General features: G+C 45.2%; 1 protein-coding gene across 1 annotated transcript; it reads right to left on the minus strand.

Annotated features, from left to right (window-relative positions):
- Nucleotides 1–1,899: 1,899 nt before the first annotated feature.
- RND3 (Rho family GTPase 3) lies at nt 1,900–16,596 on the minus strand. Its single transcript, XM_076343153.1, has 5 exons — nt 16,262–16,596; nt 16,083–16,170; nt 8,675–8,784; nt 6,975–7,109; nt 1,900–4,011 (listed from the first exon to the last, which is right to left on the minus strand). Exons 1-5 carry the CDS (start codon nt 16,409–16,411, stop codon nt 3,760–3,762), a joined length of 735 nt encoding a protein of 244 aa, XP_076199268.1. The 5' UTR covers nt 16,412–16,596; the 3' UTR covers nt 1,900–3,759.
- Between the last annotated feature and the right edge of the window lie 601 nt (nt 16,597–17,197).

Consider the following 17,197-nt stretch of genomic DNA (forward strand, 5'->3'; position numbering starts at 1 on the left):
TATCTCCTTTCTGTAGGAGTCTAAGGGTGGTTTAAGAGTACCTTTAACAGTACCCTCCTAATCCACACCGTTTGACTTGTGACCACACCACGCTTAGATATAACACAGGAGCGACATGAAACCAAGCCCGCGCACATTAAATGGGTCAAAAACTCACTACAAACTTTGATGGATCTCAAAAGTAAAACTGGACTCACCAGGAAAGCATGTTTCTAGTGAGGCTTCAAAGGGGTTATTTCTTTGTCCTAACGTACGCCACAATCTTACCAAGACCCAGAAAACAGCAGATCGGAGGTTTGAAGAGAAACAGCAGGATCTACAAAACCCAGGAGAAGGTTTGTAGATCGTGCAGAACATGCGTGGCCACATTGCTCTACCAAGCGTGAGCAAAAACCGGCTGTGCCGCAGCCAGATGCCAGGGAGACCACTGAGCACTTGGTGTGGGGAACTGGCGATGTGGGGCCAGAAGGGTTATGATGAAGCTTAGGATGAACACGAAAACACTACTAGTAGAAAGGCTGTGTGACTCAACTGCTCCTCCAGCATTTGTAGCTGTGATAAAGATGCCAAAAACCTCAAAGAGTGCTGAGAGGAACCACACAGTTGGTTAAATATGAATTGGGAAATACCCTTTATAGCGAGAGATTCAAAGTCATTGAAGAAGGAGTCGATCTGTTTGGTTCTTGGTGACTTAATTCTAGACCGGTGACCTACAAGGTGTACTTAAATTCAGTAACCAAGAGCATGTCAATCTGACACACCTATGAACTAGATGGAAAGACCAAAGGCTGAAACAAGACAAATTCAGACTACAGAGACAAGGCAGCTTTTTAGGGATAAGGTTGATTAACCCCTGGCCAAACACACCCCGCCACAGCAGCCTCACCAGAGGAGTTTTTACACCCCAGCTGCCACCTCCAGCTCCAGGAAGAGCTGCTGCAGGGCTGGCGTTTCAAGGATTGGGGGGGGGGGACGGGGGGGGGGGGGGACGACGACACAGGGACGACAGGGCTCCCCGGGAACTCACGAGCTGCTGGAAGGGCACTGCGGCAGGGAGTGACACCACAGACCCAGGCCAGCACCCTCCCACCAATACGGGCTGCCTTCTCGCACAGCAGGGCACTCGCTCACGTAATTACAGCATCTACAAACCCAGGGAACTAAACCTGGTTTGTCCCCAGAAATAGAAAAGGACGATCAGGTCAGCACAGGACAGTCAGAAGCACTAGCGAGATAAGCAACTGCTGGGACTTCTGCCCGACTTTAGAGATGCGGAGCAAACACGCGTGCTTCGGCAGACCCAAAAGCGAGACACTTAGCAGCTCTCCTGCCTTGACTTTACAAGGGGAGAAAACCTTGTGAAGGCGGCGAGGACGACCACCCTGGCTGCACCGAGCACCACGTCCTCCGCGCCCAAATGGGAGCCTGACACCTAGCAGAGCTGATGTGTCGGGACAGCTCTTCCAAGAGGAGTCACAGCAACCACGACGTCCCAAGGGTGACAGAAAACAGGCACATCCCTTGGTTAGGAAAGTCTGTCTTCGCTGAAATCGCAGCGGGCAGCAAAGAACAGTTCGTAGGAGTAACCTGAACATATGAAACCTTTTAAAAAGCAGCACTCAATGCTTTAGAGGCAAAGCAAGCCAAACTTCACTTGTTTGCTTGCTCGGGTCTCCTCTGCCTCTGTCATTTTTGGGAAACACAACTCAGATCAGTAACCCACGCTACGTACCTAAATATAATGCCAGAGAACCCAAAAGGCTGTTGCAAGGCTAAGACTGATTTCTATTCAAATCACACCCCAATTCCCAGCTAAGCTTGGCCTGCAGCTCAGTACAATTATGTCCAAAACACACAAGTATTAATGAACTAACACACAAAGGCCATTTCCACTACAAGTCAATTACTTCTTCTTTTAATTCAAAGAAAAAAATGGCATTTTAATAAATACTGCAGAAACATTAACCAAACATACAAAGTGACTTCAACAGTTAAAAAAAAAGTAATGAGTGTCCTGTTTTATAACAGTTATAACTTATTTTTTCCACAATATTTAAATACAGAAAGCACTTACCAGCTATTTTGTAATACTGCCCTAAGCGCACTGTTGCATCAGTCAAAAGCTTATTATGGTGGTAAAAATGTCTTTTTGTGGGAAATAACTGGAATGTTGTGGGTTGTGGTTTTTTTTTTTTTCTTCTTTTATCAGATGAAACAAAGTGCCAGGAACACACAGAACTGAGTTTTAATTATGGTAACCGTTTACCTTTGCACAAGTTAACGTGAACACAGCTTTAACACTTCAAAAATGAAGCATTACCCTTGGGAACAAAACGCTTGTCCTCAACAAGCGACAGCCACACTGGTTAGAGCCTACAGTATCCTCCTTTCGAGAGAAGCTATGAAGTTAAGTCGGTCAGTAAGCAGTTGCAAACAATTTTAAAGGCCGATTTATTTAATGTAACAATAGTATTCAATAAGCAAAAAGGAATTTGACTTAACTGGTTCACCGATGTTTCGTGATTGTTGTCTGGATACGTATATATTAATCTTCAAGACTAAGGGCAGTATCCAGTATCCACTGGGGACCCCTTAAGGCGTCGCAGTTCTTCAGACCCCATTTCCTCACCACGAGCAAACGCAGTCTGCAGCGAGAGACGGCTGCCCCAAAAAGAAGAGCATCGCAAAAGATAACCTGGCTCTGCTGGCTCATTTGCAGATTCTTGGGGTTTTTTTTTGCGAAGATAATTGCAGTGAACCACATCACAGAAGAGCACTTCTCTGTAGCGTTTACAGAGGGCTAGATCCTGGGATCTACCCGGCTCTCCAACTCCTAGCAGAAGCAGAGGAGTCTCGGGGCTTCCCCAGATGGGCAGTAAGGCTTAACGAATTATCGTGGTTGTAAAACTAAGGATCATTTGTCCTCATAGCTCTTAGCACCTTTCACTTGAACCTACAGTGACATACCCATACAGTACACCAGAACTGGAGATCATTTCCACTCTAAATTACAATCACAAAGAGGAATGGAAAGTCAGAGTCCTGCCACGGGCAGGCAGTTTGCCCCCACACCCCAATTTGATCCGTTTTATTTCCACAGTGCGAGGGCACCTATAATACCGGGAAATCTCAAACGGTTTTCTTCATTACCAACGTGCTGAAATGTAGATTGCGCTGCCGCCTCGGGAAGGCAAAACTCCAGACTTCTCACATACAGTGTTTTCCTCTAGGTGACTCACAGGCCTCGGTATACTCTCCATTTTAACGATGAGCTACTAAAAAAAATGAGATCATATCCTTTGGAAAACCAACTATAAGGTCACAGGGATAGTTCCTTAATGAGGAGGGCATATTAATAACGTCTTCTTTAAAAAAAAACATTAGAGTATTATTTTAATGAAATCAAAGTGGTAGCATCCAGGAGTAGAGCGTTAATAAAAGAAACAAGCAATGTCAATGACACCTCTCTTCTTTGCAGTGTTATTTTCCCATTCACCCTTTCTTTTTTCAGCACATTCAAACATTTTCCCTTTTTTTTTTTTTGGCATTTTCTTCCATGTATCATTTTCCTGATGCCACCTCGTTTAGAGCCATTTCTTCTCGCTGCTCAGTTCCTAAGTACAGTCTCACACAACAGGCGAAATCTCCATTAAAGCACTGGCATAAGCCCTCATTAAATACCATGTGGCTGTGTACTTCATTGAGCCTCCACCCCTCCCGGATGCTCTCTTCCTCCTTCTCCAGGAAAATCAAGGTCCTTCACATCACCGTGCAACTCTTTGCTTTGTCCTTTCGCAAGTCCGTCGCCACTGTGGAAAGTTCTGGCCTGCCAGGCATGTGTGAAATTCGCTTTGTTGCCCTCTGCGATTTGTTTCGTTTAACATTTTTATTTGTTTTATTCACACACGCCAAGGTGGCAACATGAAAAATGTCTCTGACACTGTTTTCTGACTGTAAGGCTGAGCATTCAATATATGTAGCTGCTCCAATCTGTTTGGCCATATTTGCACCCTAAGGGAAAAAAGAACATGCAATCAATACCAAGTTTCCGCAGAGAGCCAAAGCAAACCATACAATTACTTTTCAGCGCTGTTTTCCATACACAGTGTTTTGTGAAAACCAAAGCTAAAGCTCCAGCACTACAGCCAGCAGCTAATTTTGCAAAATAAACAGAGCTTCGGTTCCAAGACGCTTTAAACAAGTATCCAAGCATTATCTCCTGTGCCGATAAATACAAATTGGAAGGGAGAAGATAAGCTCTCCGACCTGCAGACAACTGCAGAAAGCCAAGAAGTATTAGTAGGACCTATTTAGCAATTTCACCCTTACACCTTAACTTGCATCCGTGAATCACGTGCTCACTGGGAAAGGTCTGGACCTGGGCAGCTTCCAGATTTAAGCCTGCTCTCTCCAAGGAGAAAAATGTATTCCGACTGCCTTAAGGGCTAGCCAGGGTGCCCCTGACCTGGAGCGGGGGCCGTGTTACATCTCCACGAAGGGGGCAAAGTTCATAGGGAAATGTGCTGTGGGTTTCTGGGTCGGGGACAGTTATATCAGCTTGTAGCTAGGGAGCAGGCAAAAAAAGAAAAAAAAAAAGGATATTAGTGGTTATACGAGCCCTTCTTTTTTGATTTTTAAGCATATTAAAAGTCAAAGCAGGGATATTTGTTCCAGCAGCACAAGGAAAACAACACATGACTCCGGCGGATGACGATACCCTGCTATCCTGTTGTGGATTTTGCTACTGGAAGACAATACAGCACTGTGTGAAAAAAACGGAGTTCTTCCAACGGAATTTTACTTCTGAGGGATGAATCTTTTTAGTAAGTTACAAAATCCAACCACATCCTTGATGTGCCACTCCTCATATTCCACTCACACTTCTGCCCAAGATACAGGCATAAGTCAGTCCAACCCCTCCTCTTTGCTCCAGTGCCAGGCTGATGGCACTAATCCATTTGGACCCATGTCTTCAGTACGCACTATTTACACTGCAGTGATGCAGCCATCTTATCAACTATAAGTGGGAGTGGCTGATAAAGGAGTATTAAGTTTGTAGGACAAGCCCTCCCCACGGTTAAACATCTCAACTCCTACTAACCAAGCCTAGCCTATACCTTAGAGCCTCAGAAATGTTTGCTCAGGTGTAGCTGACTGGAAACCGGCTAGCATACTGGAGGTGGCTTTATCCTCCCGACACTTCCTTATGAAGTTAAGAGGAATGGGGAAAACCCCACTAAGCTCCTTGATCCCATGTCGACTTAGCAAGGCAAGGGAATTTAAAAATAAGCTGTGTATCTCGACCCCAGGGGACCCTTCCCTAGAACTAACACAGGAGCGCACTGGGCTTGCTTCATGCCACCAGGGATTTGGCAACCACAAGAGATACAACCATTGCTCAGTCTAAGCTTTTGCTTAGAGTACAGATGAAATTATGGGAGTGTGCTGAAGTGTGAGCTTCCCTGTAACACGTACAATTTTCCCTTTGGCTGCCAAGTAATAGTTTCTGGCTTAGCCCTTTGCCTTCAGCCGACTGCTGTTCCTAAGGGGTACAGGCTAAGCTGTGACACCAGAAAAGCTGTGAATCTTCAACTCCAGGGGAAAAATCCACCTGTCAGTAGATTTTTGATCGCTATCTATGGAAAGAGGTGAAACTTGGTGATTTTACTGAAGTACTGTAAAAATGTAATATACAAACTCATGTGTGTAATAAGTAGCAGACAGTATTTCCTTTTAAGTTTAATATTCAAAGAAAAATAGCATGGAAAATTACAGCTCCGAGGCTGAACAACATGAATATATATACACATGCAACAGTGGTAGTTTGGAACAGAGATGACATCTTCCGCAACAAGCAGGTTTAAGGACACTTCTGAATTGTTTTACACCGAGGTAAAAAACTGGCATTTAGTTTCATATAGAACTGTCTGAGATGGAGGGATGTTTACTGAGTGAAGCGTAGAAAAATGCCATAACCAGTATAAGCCATCACAGTACGATACTCCCTGTTATATTTTAATCAAGATAGTCAGTTTATGGTATCTTTGCATTTTCAAATTTAAACATGCTGTAGGAGGCTACATTATTAGTAATTGCATATTAGGAGCTGTTGGTTTGGAAAACCTGAGGTTGTGGATAAAACATCAAAAACTGCTTGATAGCATAGGATATACACACTAAAGTTACTTCTGGAGGTACCATTCTCACTCTTACACCCTGCAGGGTATATCTCAAACCGCAACCGAGATTCAACTGCAATGCATGATACACATGTGAGTAATAAGGGGAAGTTTACCTTAGAGCCCAGTTTTCCCATTCTCTACCTCCTGCTCTCCCATGGCCTGACTCCTTTCCCTTTCACCTCAGTTTCTCTATCCCATGACGCCTGGCTTCAAACTTCTCACTTCCCCAGCAGCAGAGAACTGCTGCCAAGAATTAAGATGCTTTCTGGATTTGCTGCCACTTTCAGAGGGAGCTACAAGGTGTTTTCACAGATGACGTTTTCAGGAAATTGTTTTTTTAAGCACTACATGCAGTGCTTGTCATGATACTAAAGTCAATTGTTTGAGATTAAAATCTTAAGTTTGAACAAAAAATGTTACCAATTTATCAGTAAATAAGCAGGACATGTCACATCTCAGTTACTGTTTTGGCCTCTGTAGGCCCAGAAAAGCAATAAGTTTATTTTCAATTCACTTAAAAGGCTCTTTGCAATCAATAAGGCTACAATCTTATGATGCTTAAAGCACGTGCTGTGGGGCTGCATGATTTTCTGCTGCATCCAGTCTGTGGGTAGGCTTTGCCTTTACTCGTAAGTTTTCAAGTTCACCTCCAGCAACTACTAGAGTACGCGCATCTGACTTCTAGGACGCACTCGTGTCAACGGGGGGAGAAGTTGTTCATAAAGATGGCCACAGTGATAGAAAAGAGTCTTATCTTCCACCCCTAAGTACAATGAAGGAGGTGGCACATACCTGATCGTAGGACACGGGTGTCTGCCTGTGATTGGAAAGTTCCACTAGTGTGCTCACATCTGTGCGCAGATCCGACTTGCAACCAACCAAAAGCATTTTGGTGTTTGGACAAAACTCCTGGATTTCACCTTTCCACTGTAAAATTTTAGGTTGTTATTATACTCGAGTAGCTGAATGTTTAAATCCAAAGAAGCAATAGATACAAGATGAAGCTTAGTAAGTCATGACATTTCATGTGGAAATATTCTTACGTAATAGTTGTATCTACCTTCAAGCTAATTTCTAAAGGCATTTGTTCCAGCAGAATCTGGTCAAGGATGAAATCTTACAATCTCATACACTCATTAATTCCACCGACTTACTAATCAAGAGGGAACAAATTGAGATTGTTTACCTACATGAGTAAAGGTATGCAGACCTGTCACTCCTCACAAGCGGTAAACACCCAGCCATAGCCATTTCCAGACAGGAACCAATGAAACCTGGTGTCACCGCATTCAACGGTTCCTCAAGACAGAGCTACAGAGGCAGGTCTTATATGACCAGAAAATAAGCATTGCTATATATTGGCTCATGGCTACATCCTCACACCTAGAACTACACAAATCTGTCAAGGGTTCAGCTGTTGTGAACCAGTATCAAGCCCTTCAAACAGAACTTGCGATATATTCCTTGGGTTTCTTCCCCCTCTACATGGTTATTTTGAGAACACAAGAAAGCCAAAAGTTTTGCAACGTAATCTGAACAAATCACACAATCCCTAAAACTTAAGGATATCATTTGGGTTTAAAAGCATATTAAGAAAAATCTCTTACAGAATTAAGCAACAGTATAGTAACCAACATTATCAGGGACAGAAGAGAAAAAGACAGTTCTAGATGCTTGTTGGCACAGTTAGTAGCTGAGAGAATAGTCTTAAGTATTTTCTGTAGACTATTCAGAGCGTTGTATGCCACTTTACTCCCAGTGACAAGAATCACCGGCCCCAGCTACAGAAAAAAGGAACTTCAGGTCATTAAGCCTCAAAGACCTTAAAAACACTCAACTGCAAAGTTGAGTCACGCTCAGTGACCAAGGAGAGGACCAGGACCACCTTGCAAACACAGAGCTTGACTATCAAAATTCAATGTTTTAACTGGGGGAAAGTCTGGCACTGAATCTCGATCACTGAGCTTGTGAAGAATTCTGAAGTTTGGTGCAGGATCGCATTTCTATGCCACTGCTAGGTCTTCTGGTGGCTTCCAGAGGCATTTGTCACTGGCTCCTTCTAACTTCAGGCTGAGAAATTATGTAAAGCCATGGCAAAAGTCCAAACACTTGGCAGGCACATTTTAACCGTCTTTGCAACATGGCAAAGTTTCTCAATCCTGTCTGTTATATGAATATAATGTGAGAGACGATTTCTTGCTGCACCCAGCCCTGCACCTCACACCACCCTAAACAATTCACTGCTGTCTAAGGGCTGAGGAATGACAATTTACTTCACCCCTGAGCGTCCATTAGGGAGTTTTTGTTTTCAATTAACATTCATCCCTTTCAAACAAATGATCTCAAATTCCAGCAGTGCAGAGCACGGTCCTGTCATCTCTCCATTAAAAGAAACAAACCAGTTTCCAATGTAGGAAACAGCACCGCTCTTCAGAGATTTAAAGACAAGCTACTCAAACAGTTCTGTACTCAAATGTTTCTCGAGCATTTACCTTTTTTAGCACACTGTCAAGAGTTTCTGGCCGACTGATGTCAAAGCAAATCAGGACAGCATCAGAATCTGGATAGGAGAGCGGGCGGACATTGTCATAATAAGGAGACCCTGCAGGGAAACAAACAACGTTTTTATTAGTTTATATTTTTCACTTCCTGCAGTCATTCAAGCTTATTCAGAAAGTTTAGAAAGGTTTTCAGTGAAACTCTTCAATAGCACCCAGCTGCCATCTTTTCTTCAACAGCACTGTATTCCCAAAACACTCGTTGCAGTTGCTCACTTCCCCACTTTCCTTTTGTTTCTCACCTACTAAAGCAACAGCTTTCCCAAGTAACTAGGAGCGATGGCACCCCGGTGATCCATCCCCCACCAAAAGCTTGTGATGCCCCCAGTAACAAGGAAAGGGAAATCAGGTCAGCCCAGGTTTAAGTGCCAGCATTAACCTGCAGGGATTTGACTTCGAGAACAAATCCTTAACCTCCAAAAGGCTTCTTCAAAGCAGATTTGTCACAGTTGCGCTTTCATGGAAAAAAAACTCAGAAAGTTTTGAAATAAATCAGTCTTGATTCTTCTAACATTTAATGTAAAACAAAAAGTTCCAAGTGTGAAAAGCATCTGTAGTTGTCATGGCTATCAGCAATTTTTAGAAGAAACTCTTGCTTCAAACTAAAGCATTAAAGCATTTGTTGCAGTACTCCAGCAGGAAAGAACCCCAGTCCTGTAGGCAGGCACGCAAGTTATCTGTCACAAAAAGCCTCACCAATCTGTAAACCAATATATGCTTGCAATAAATGTTTATGTTTAGCCCATAAAAATTTTTTATCGATGAGATCAAAGCTAATCTAGTAATCTGATGGAACAGATATAGGTCCAGTATTGCACTTTGTGCGTGTTTTACTTCCAGAGCTGTTAAGGGATACGCTGTTTTCTTGAAGTATTGTCACGATGTGCAGAGTTACAAATATATCTCCTGAGTCAGAAATCTCATTTTTATCATCTGGTGAATCTGGTAACAGGTTTGGGGGGAAAAAAAAAAGTCTTTTTTTTTCTAGGAAGTTCCAGTCACTCTGCCACCATTGGGTTTGGCCTTAACTCTGCTGAAGCTTCACTTACTGAGGAGAATGCATTTCTGATTTAGAAGGGTACTTAAACAGTTAAGTGGTCCAACAGGATAAGGGCTTGGGCTTTAAAATGCATGCCTGCAACTTGAAATGCGTTGTATTAGTCACATAGTCTTATTTCTGTATTTTTCCTCTCATGAGCCTGAAATACAGCATAGAACATACGCAACAAGAATACAGCTTTCAAGAGTTTTGGGGTTATCAGCTAATTATATCACCAATTTTCCAACTATCTAGAACTAATTGGCTGTAAGGTCTCAGAGGCTGAGCAGACTATTAACTGGATTAGAGAAATTCCTCAAGTTTTTAACTGACAGACAGCTCATGCTGTTGCACGAAGCAGAGCGGGGAATGGTGTGAACGTATCGCAGATGACTTCAGTTGGACAGCTTATACTGGAAGGAAGGAGTCAAGAATCCCAGGAATGTTGTTTTTGAAATGAAGAGTAACACATGGGGAATGAAGCATTACCAAACTAGGTAGCAGAAGGTAATTTGGTGAACGAGACTATTTTATTCAAATGCTCATCTTCATAAATGATGTCAATCTAACAAAGAGACAGCTGTCAAAAACTCCTCTTCAAAAAACAGTTAGCTGTCTTCAGCGGTAAATGACATGTTAGTAAGAAATCTAAGCGAGCTGAGCTGACCGGTAGTTAACTATTCATTTGAGCTCAGCTCTGCCTGCAGTGACTATCAAGAAGCATTTTCTACTACTAATTATTCCCCAGCTATCTCCAGCACTGCTATTACAGTGCCTCCATCCTGCAGCCCCAGAGCCAAGTTATTTATCCTGGAGCCCCAGGGCCGAGTTATTTGCCCTGGACAGACGAATTGCAGAGCAGCGTGCCGTTAACTAGCCACCTGCTTTAAAGGGGCCAAAGCACAGACTGCTGCCCAGCCGCCAGCCCGCGTGCTGGCGAGAGCCACGGCCTGGCTGGCACATCTCCCTGCCGAGCTCAGGCAAGTAAGGGCAGGACGGAAGATCATTAATGCTTGGCCAAATGGTTGCTGGCTAGAAAGGAGTCTCAAAAAAGCCTCACCCAGAAACTAATTCCTTAGACACATACCTATCTTCTCACTCACCGCTCTTCAGGGATACAACATACCATATATGTCCATCAGCATGTATTTATGTATACATACAGTCACCACCTCCAGCCCAGAGACTCCTTTCTACTGTGTCAGCTGTAGCTGCGTTTGTTTTGAGGGGTTTTCTTTTCAGGGTTTCCTTATGAACCTCTCATAGTAAAGATGCTGAGCTAGAACAAGTGCACTTTTACAGGCAGTCCTTCTGCTCGGATGCAAGCTAGGAGGAATATTTGACACCTTTTCTTTGGGGTAGTGTGTGGCAGAACAAGTGGGAACCATTTAAAGTACTCGGGCTGCAGTATCAACAAAGGAAATTTCCTGGTCTCATTCAACAGCAATAACTGAACCTTTATTGCTGCGCAAATAAAGAGGGGCTCCGGCCCTCGCTGTGCGAGCCTATTCAATCTGGCATTTCATCGTTTCGCCCAGAGAAACCCTCAGAAGCCAGGAATCTCAGGAATGAGGCTCAAGTCTGAACAGACAACTTGAGCACAGCCCAGTGAGGCTGCTCGCTCTTTTTCAAGTTAGTCTGCAGATTTGAAGCCGTGCCAGCCCTAGAAAACAGAAGGAGAATGTAGAGCTACAGCTATGGTATTTGTGGAAAAAAAATAAGCCTATTAGTGTTTGATTCTGTTCCTACAAAAAAACCCAAACATTTTTTGTCAAGGACAACATGGATGATTTTTCTATTTTATCAAGGAATTACTGATAATGCTGTAGGTCATCTTTGTGGTAGAAGTATATTCCAGCTGCAATCCCCGTTTTTCAATCTGCTTGGCAGCTTAAATAATTTAAGCCAAAATAATTTAAACATTAAGAATGATCTACTTTTAAAACCTCATGTTTCATGCAAAGTACAACATAAACTCAGCTTTTGAACTGAAAACGAAACCCCTCACCAGCAATATGGTTGGCTTTGGTCTACAGAAGATACCAAAGCTTAGCTTTAAATGTTGCTATCTTCATGAATAACAGAATTACATTGTTAAAAGTTAAAGCATACTTAATTTTTTGATGCCTTAGTACTACTCTGAGATGCTAGATCATGGAGAGCTGATGCCCTATTTGTCTGCAAGACCCAAAGCCGCCACCACCACCAGTTCCAACCAGGAGGTTCAGCCCCACGTCCCCACCTACGGAGCTGAACCTGGGCAGCTCCTGCTCAGCACGCTGCTCAGCCTCGGCTTGCCCACAGGCCCCAAGGGAAGCGGTTCTCAGTAACAGGCAAGACTTTACTATTTACACACCAGCAAGCAGCCATCAGGCATTAGTCTTTGTAGCCTTTTGGACTCCAGTCAACTGAAAGGACAACAGCTGAACAGCAGCATTCTCACTCCCAAACCCTTGGGCTCACTAATTATCAGCTACATAGAAAACACATCAAATACTGCAGTGGCCACTCTGAGTAGCTGACTCACTGCTGACGGCTTTCCTCCTTCCAAATCCACCTTGGCTGTTTTGGAGAAAATGCAGGTGATTTTGTATACTGAGTGTCACAGAACACGTCATCTCCAAGCACGTGAGTATCACAATATTCATAGCACCTCAAACAGAAAACAGGACTTTGGCAGGTGACTTGGCATTCCCAGTTATCAATTCTAATTATTTCCCCTCTAAGGGGTGGAAAAAAAAACCCTATAAAGACTAGTTACTGTTACTCTGCCATGAAAGAAAAAAACCTCACGTGGCTCAACACAGCCAACTTGCAAGTGGAAGGCAAAGACAGAAATTGGACATTTCCTTTACAACGCTTACTGCCAGAGAGCTCAGGAAAATACTAACTTTAATTCACGTATGTTTCAGATGTCTTCTGAAAGATCTCAGCAAAAAGCTTTATAATTAGTATTATGTTTCTATACAGACACTGAATACATTGTGCACTTCCAAATCACAGTAAAGCTAACCTGATTTAAAGCTCTAAGGCCCTTCTGGATTTAATTACATGCTAATCCCCAGCAGTACGTAAGTATTTCTGGCCCTGCTGAGAATTATTTTATTGGAGTATCCAGTACAGCTTCCACAGTTCAACCAATAAAAAAAGAAACTAAAATATGTTTTAGAGAGACACAGGTATGTAAATGCTAATTAATAGTATGTGATTTCTGTGCCACAGCTGCTGTTGCACTAGCAAGAAATAAAAGTATCAAAGTAGTCACTTTTAATGGAAGAAGCCAAAACCTTGGTTAAATGCACATTAAGACCATGCCTATGGTAGACAAAGACGTCTAATACACAAGTATTCTCCACAGTGTCCGTGAGACTACAAGATGAAGCTTCAGCCTGAAGAAACTTCCAATGCTCTACCTCGCAAAACAAGGACACAGCTCCCCAACAGCTCAAGACTGCCATACCACAGAGTGGGGTAATTTATGGTGTAGTTAGATTGCAACCAGACAGTCCTGCTTTGAAAGGAGGGTTGGTAGTCCAAAAACCAATTGAAATTCAAGTTGGCAAGTGCTTTCCTTAATGCTGTGGCTGATTTAAATCCTTATAATGACTTGCAGAACTAGACACTACCAGAAAATATTTTAATAATGAATCTTCCCATTCCACTCTTACTTGTAAGAGCGTTTTGTCCCATATTTCTACAGGCATATCCAAGATACAACAAAAACTTCCCAATAAGTTTACAGCTAGCTTTAAAATATTCTATCAATTGCATGACTCTCTGCATTTTGTACTTAAGAGTCCTCTAGGAAAAAGCACATTATTGTTATATAAAGGATCGTAAACCAAAACCATGACAGCAGGGCCTGTTCTCACCCTAACACAAGACTATTTTAACCAATGCCTACAGCTTTTCTCATTTCCTCAGCGAGCAAAAAATTGCTCAAAGTGGCAGGACCTTCCTTCCAAAGGATTCAATGCAAAACCCGACATTTACTTTAACTCCAGTTAGAAACTATATTTGCAAGGCAGCCTGTTGCATGCTCCCAGTTAGAAAATAGTTAAAGATGGATACTAAATACAGTGATCAAGTCACACTGAAAGTATCTGCAGTATATTGCAATCAAACTCAGCTAAATACTGTCTCTTGGGGGAGGGGGAAAGGACGCTGAAGTACCTCAAATGACTCAAGCCATTACCTCCCCTGTGTTGCAATGGACATTATCTTCTATTAGTATTTGACAGTTAATCAGTCATATTTTTAAGCTAACTAGATCTAGTCCTGCTTTAAAAATGTCATTAAGACATTTATTCTAGTTCAGCAGAGGACTAGGACAAAGACTGTAAAAAATAAATTACCAAGAATTTAAGATAATGCTAAAACACTATCTTATCTTCTGATGTCCCTTATCTGGCGGTGCGATTTTTGCATTGTGTTAATGAGTTTGGGTAGTGTTTCTTCTTGCAGTCGGTGAGAAGGGCTGTTTACCGAGAGGCAATTCTTCACCCGCAGAGTCCCACAACCAGAGGATCCAACGTTCTGCAATACTTTATAAGACCGAGCATTGGATCTTTCAAACGTTTCCTCTTCAGTTTCAGATTGCAGACAAATTAGCCACTTGATCTTACGCTTCTGACTCAGTCAAGTTTTCTATTAGTTCCAGGACAGGCCCGAGAGGATGACATGCACACGCAAAGGCTGGCAGGTGTTTCTTCCACTGCTTTTGCCTTTTGAAGTGCTACAGAATATTTCGTTACATGGGTGTCTCCAGCCTTTGACATATGGATTCCAAACCTTCTCATGCCAAACAGCTTAACCTGCGAGTGCGTTGTATTTCAATAGCTAAAGATAAAATTTTCCAAAATAACTTCACTAACTATGAATTTTTAATAAGCCCTTACTCCATAGAATTTGTTACAACCAGCTTAGTAATCAGGATGAAAGCTCAAACCAGACACACTCTAGAAGTCTTCAAGTCTTACTTGGCATAAGATGAAGAGAAAAAAATCAGTTCTGAGATACGCTGATACTGGTTGTGGGCACAGAGACTGCCTTTTCCCAGTAATCGTGTTGCAAGAATTTGGAATAATTTCCTGAACAGCAAGAGGAAAGCCAACTCACTGCCTAAACTCCTTTTTTTTTTTTAAGAAAGGGAGTAGCATTTTCATTTCTGGTAAAAGGACTGCTTTTGTATTTAGAAGAAATTGCTGGGTCCAAAGTCAACATTAAAAAGCTATCTACACAACCTGCCTAAAGAAGAAAGGGCTTGCATACTCTGTCGAGTTCCTCCAGCTGTTTTCCAGTCACTTCTGCAGAATTCATGTTGATCCACACCTGCGTTAGCCGTTCACGGTGTCATTCACCCCCGACCACCTCTCCCCGCGCGCTCAGTTACCGTGCAGCAGAGACTGACGGGCTGCCCACGCTTCTCTCCAGCACTGAGGTGACAAGTTCAGGGGGGGCATCCTCACCACCCTGCCAGTAAGCTTAGTCCACTTATCAACGACGGCAGGATCTAGAGGAGTCCCTGGCCTAACATGAGATCTAAGGCAGCCAAGCATCAAGAACCTCAACCTCTGAGGCACGCGAGCCAGGGTTTTTGACATGGCCACTGAAGAAGAGTGGCCGCAACTGGAAGAGTGATGAGGACCCTAAGCACTGCTCATGGTATGTAGGAAAGGATGGCTCCCTCTGCGCCCTCAGAGGGCCAGAGATGCCTACGCTTCCTAGTCTTTCCAGGCTTTAAAGACTTCTCAAAAGCAGGGGAGAAAGTACTGTATTTTATAAAAAATAAGCCAGGCATTAAGGAGGCCACAAGGAGCTGTTGTAGTTTACCATTAACATATATAAACACCTCTTCGCTCTTCTACCAGGTAAAGGGGGGTTTCACAGCAGCGGAGGAGCAAAGGTGGTACCCCTGGAGCTCCTCGGATAAGTTCCTTCCAGTCAGGCAGGTGAGAACGCATACCCCTGCCCTGCCTCCCCCTGCAACGCTGACAAATCGCTTAACGGAGGTTTGATCACACCCTTCCCCCCCAAAAAAAGGCCAAGCATACCGCTGAAGTATACCTCAGATTTAAAAAGAAAAAGACAAAAAACCAGAAGCAGCCGCCCGCCTCGCACAGCTGCCGCTCGCACCTGGAGACAGGCACCCCCGCCGCGACGCGGCGGTGAGGGGCTGCGGGGCCGCGGGGGGGGGGGGGGGGGGGGGGTGTCTCCCGCTCCCCCCGGCTCCCCCGACCGAGGGGGGGCTGCCGCTCCTCACCGATTTACACAGACGCCCCCCCGCCCCCGGGGAGCGCTCACCCGAGGTGTCCCAGAGGCTGAGCTCGATGCGCTGCGTGTCGATCTCGAAGCTGGCCGTGTAGTTCTCGAAGACGGTGGGGACGTAGCTCTGCCGGGAGAGAGCGCACAGTCAGCCCGCGCCCACCGCCACCGCCGCCCCGGCCCCGGCCCCGGTCCCGGCCCCGATCCGCCCGGCCCACCTCGGGGAAGCAGTCCTTGGCGAAGACGTGGAGCAGCGCGGTCTTCCCGCACTGGCTGTCCCCCACCACCACGATCTTGCACTTCACGTTCTGGTTGGGATCCATCACCGCCTTGCTCGATAACTTCTGGCTCGCTCTTCTTTCCTTCATTGATCTCGGCTTAGTCCCCCGGCCGGCCACAACAAAAGGGGGGAAGAAAAAAAAAAAAAAAAAAACAAAAACCCCAAACAAAACCAAACCCACACCCGGTTCCCTCAAAAAATATAAAAAAAAAAAACCCAAAACCCAGGTGGAAGTGGCAGAGCCCCGGGACGCGCCGCTGCCGCCCCCGCTCCGCCCGCCCGCCGGTCCCGCGCAGACTGCTTTGTCCCCCCCGCCGCCCGCCTGCATTTATAGCCTCGCATCCGCCAATCACCGCCCGCCGCCGGCGCGGGGCCCGCCCCCTCGCCGCGCGCTGCCGGCGGGCCGCCGGAGCAGCGCGCCCCCTAGGGGAACCGCGCGGCGCCGCAGCCCCCAGCGGGGGCGGGTGGGGTTGGGGGGGTCCCGGTGCCGCGTCGCCGCCCGCCCCGCGGGGAGACCCTCCCGCCTGGCCCCCCTCACCCGCCCCCCCCCCCGGCCCTCCCGGCTCCACCGGGCCCGGGCCCATCCGCTGAGGCCTGGGCTGAGCCCGTGCCGGCGGCAGAGCGGTGTCATCCTGTCAGGGAGAGGCCTGGTGGGGCCTGCGCCCACAGGAGCGATGCGTGGAATAAAGGGTGGGTTTTCTGGTGTGGTGTTTTTGTTTTTGTTTTTTAATTTTATACAGGCCGTCTATAAATCGCAGTGCTACGAAAGGGAACCTGCGGCACGCGGGGCTTTGTGGCCTCCAGAGGGGCGGCGAGGCGCGCCGGGCCGGCTGCTGCCCACCGGGGGTCCCTCGGGGAGGTGCCCCCCTCCAGG

Source organism: Aptenodytes patagonicus, chromosome 6 (genome assembly GCF_965638725.1).
Source record: "Aptenodytes patagonicus chromosome 6, bAptPat1.pri.cur, whole genome shotgun sequence".
Classification (NCBI taxonomy): Eukaryota; Metazoa; Chordata; class Aves; order Sphenisciformes; family Spheniscidae; genus Aptenodytes; species Aptenodytes patagonicus.

Excerpts from the sequence above, each read along its gene's own strand:
- RND3 (XM_076343153.1), bottom strand. The coding sequence starts at position 16,411 with ATGAAGGAAAGAAGAGCGAGCCAGAAGTTATCGAGCAAGGCGGTGATG. Across the intron at positions 16,171-16,261 it reads CCAAGGACTGCTTCCCCGAG|AGCTACGTCCCCACCGTCTT; the intron begins GTGGGCCGGGCG and ends CTCTCCCGGCAG. Across the intron at positions 4,012-6,974 it reads CACCCGTGTCCTACGATCAG|GGTGCAAATATGGCCAAACA; the intron begins GTATGTGCCACC and ends TTTTTCCCTTAG.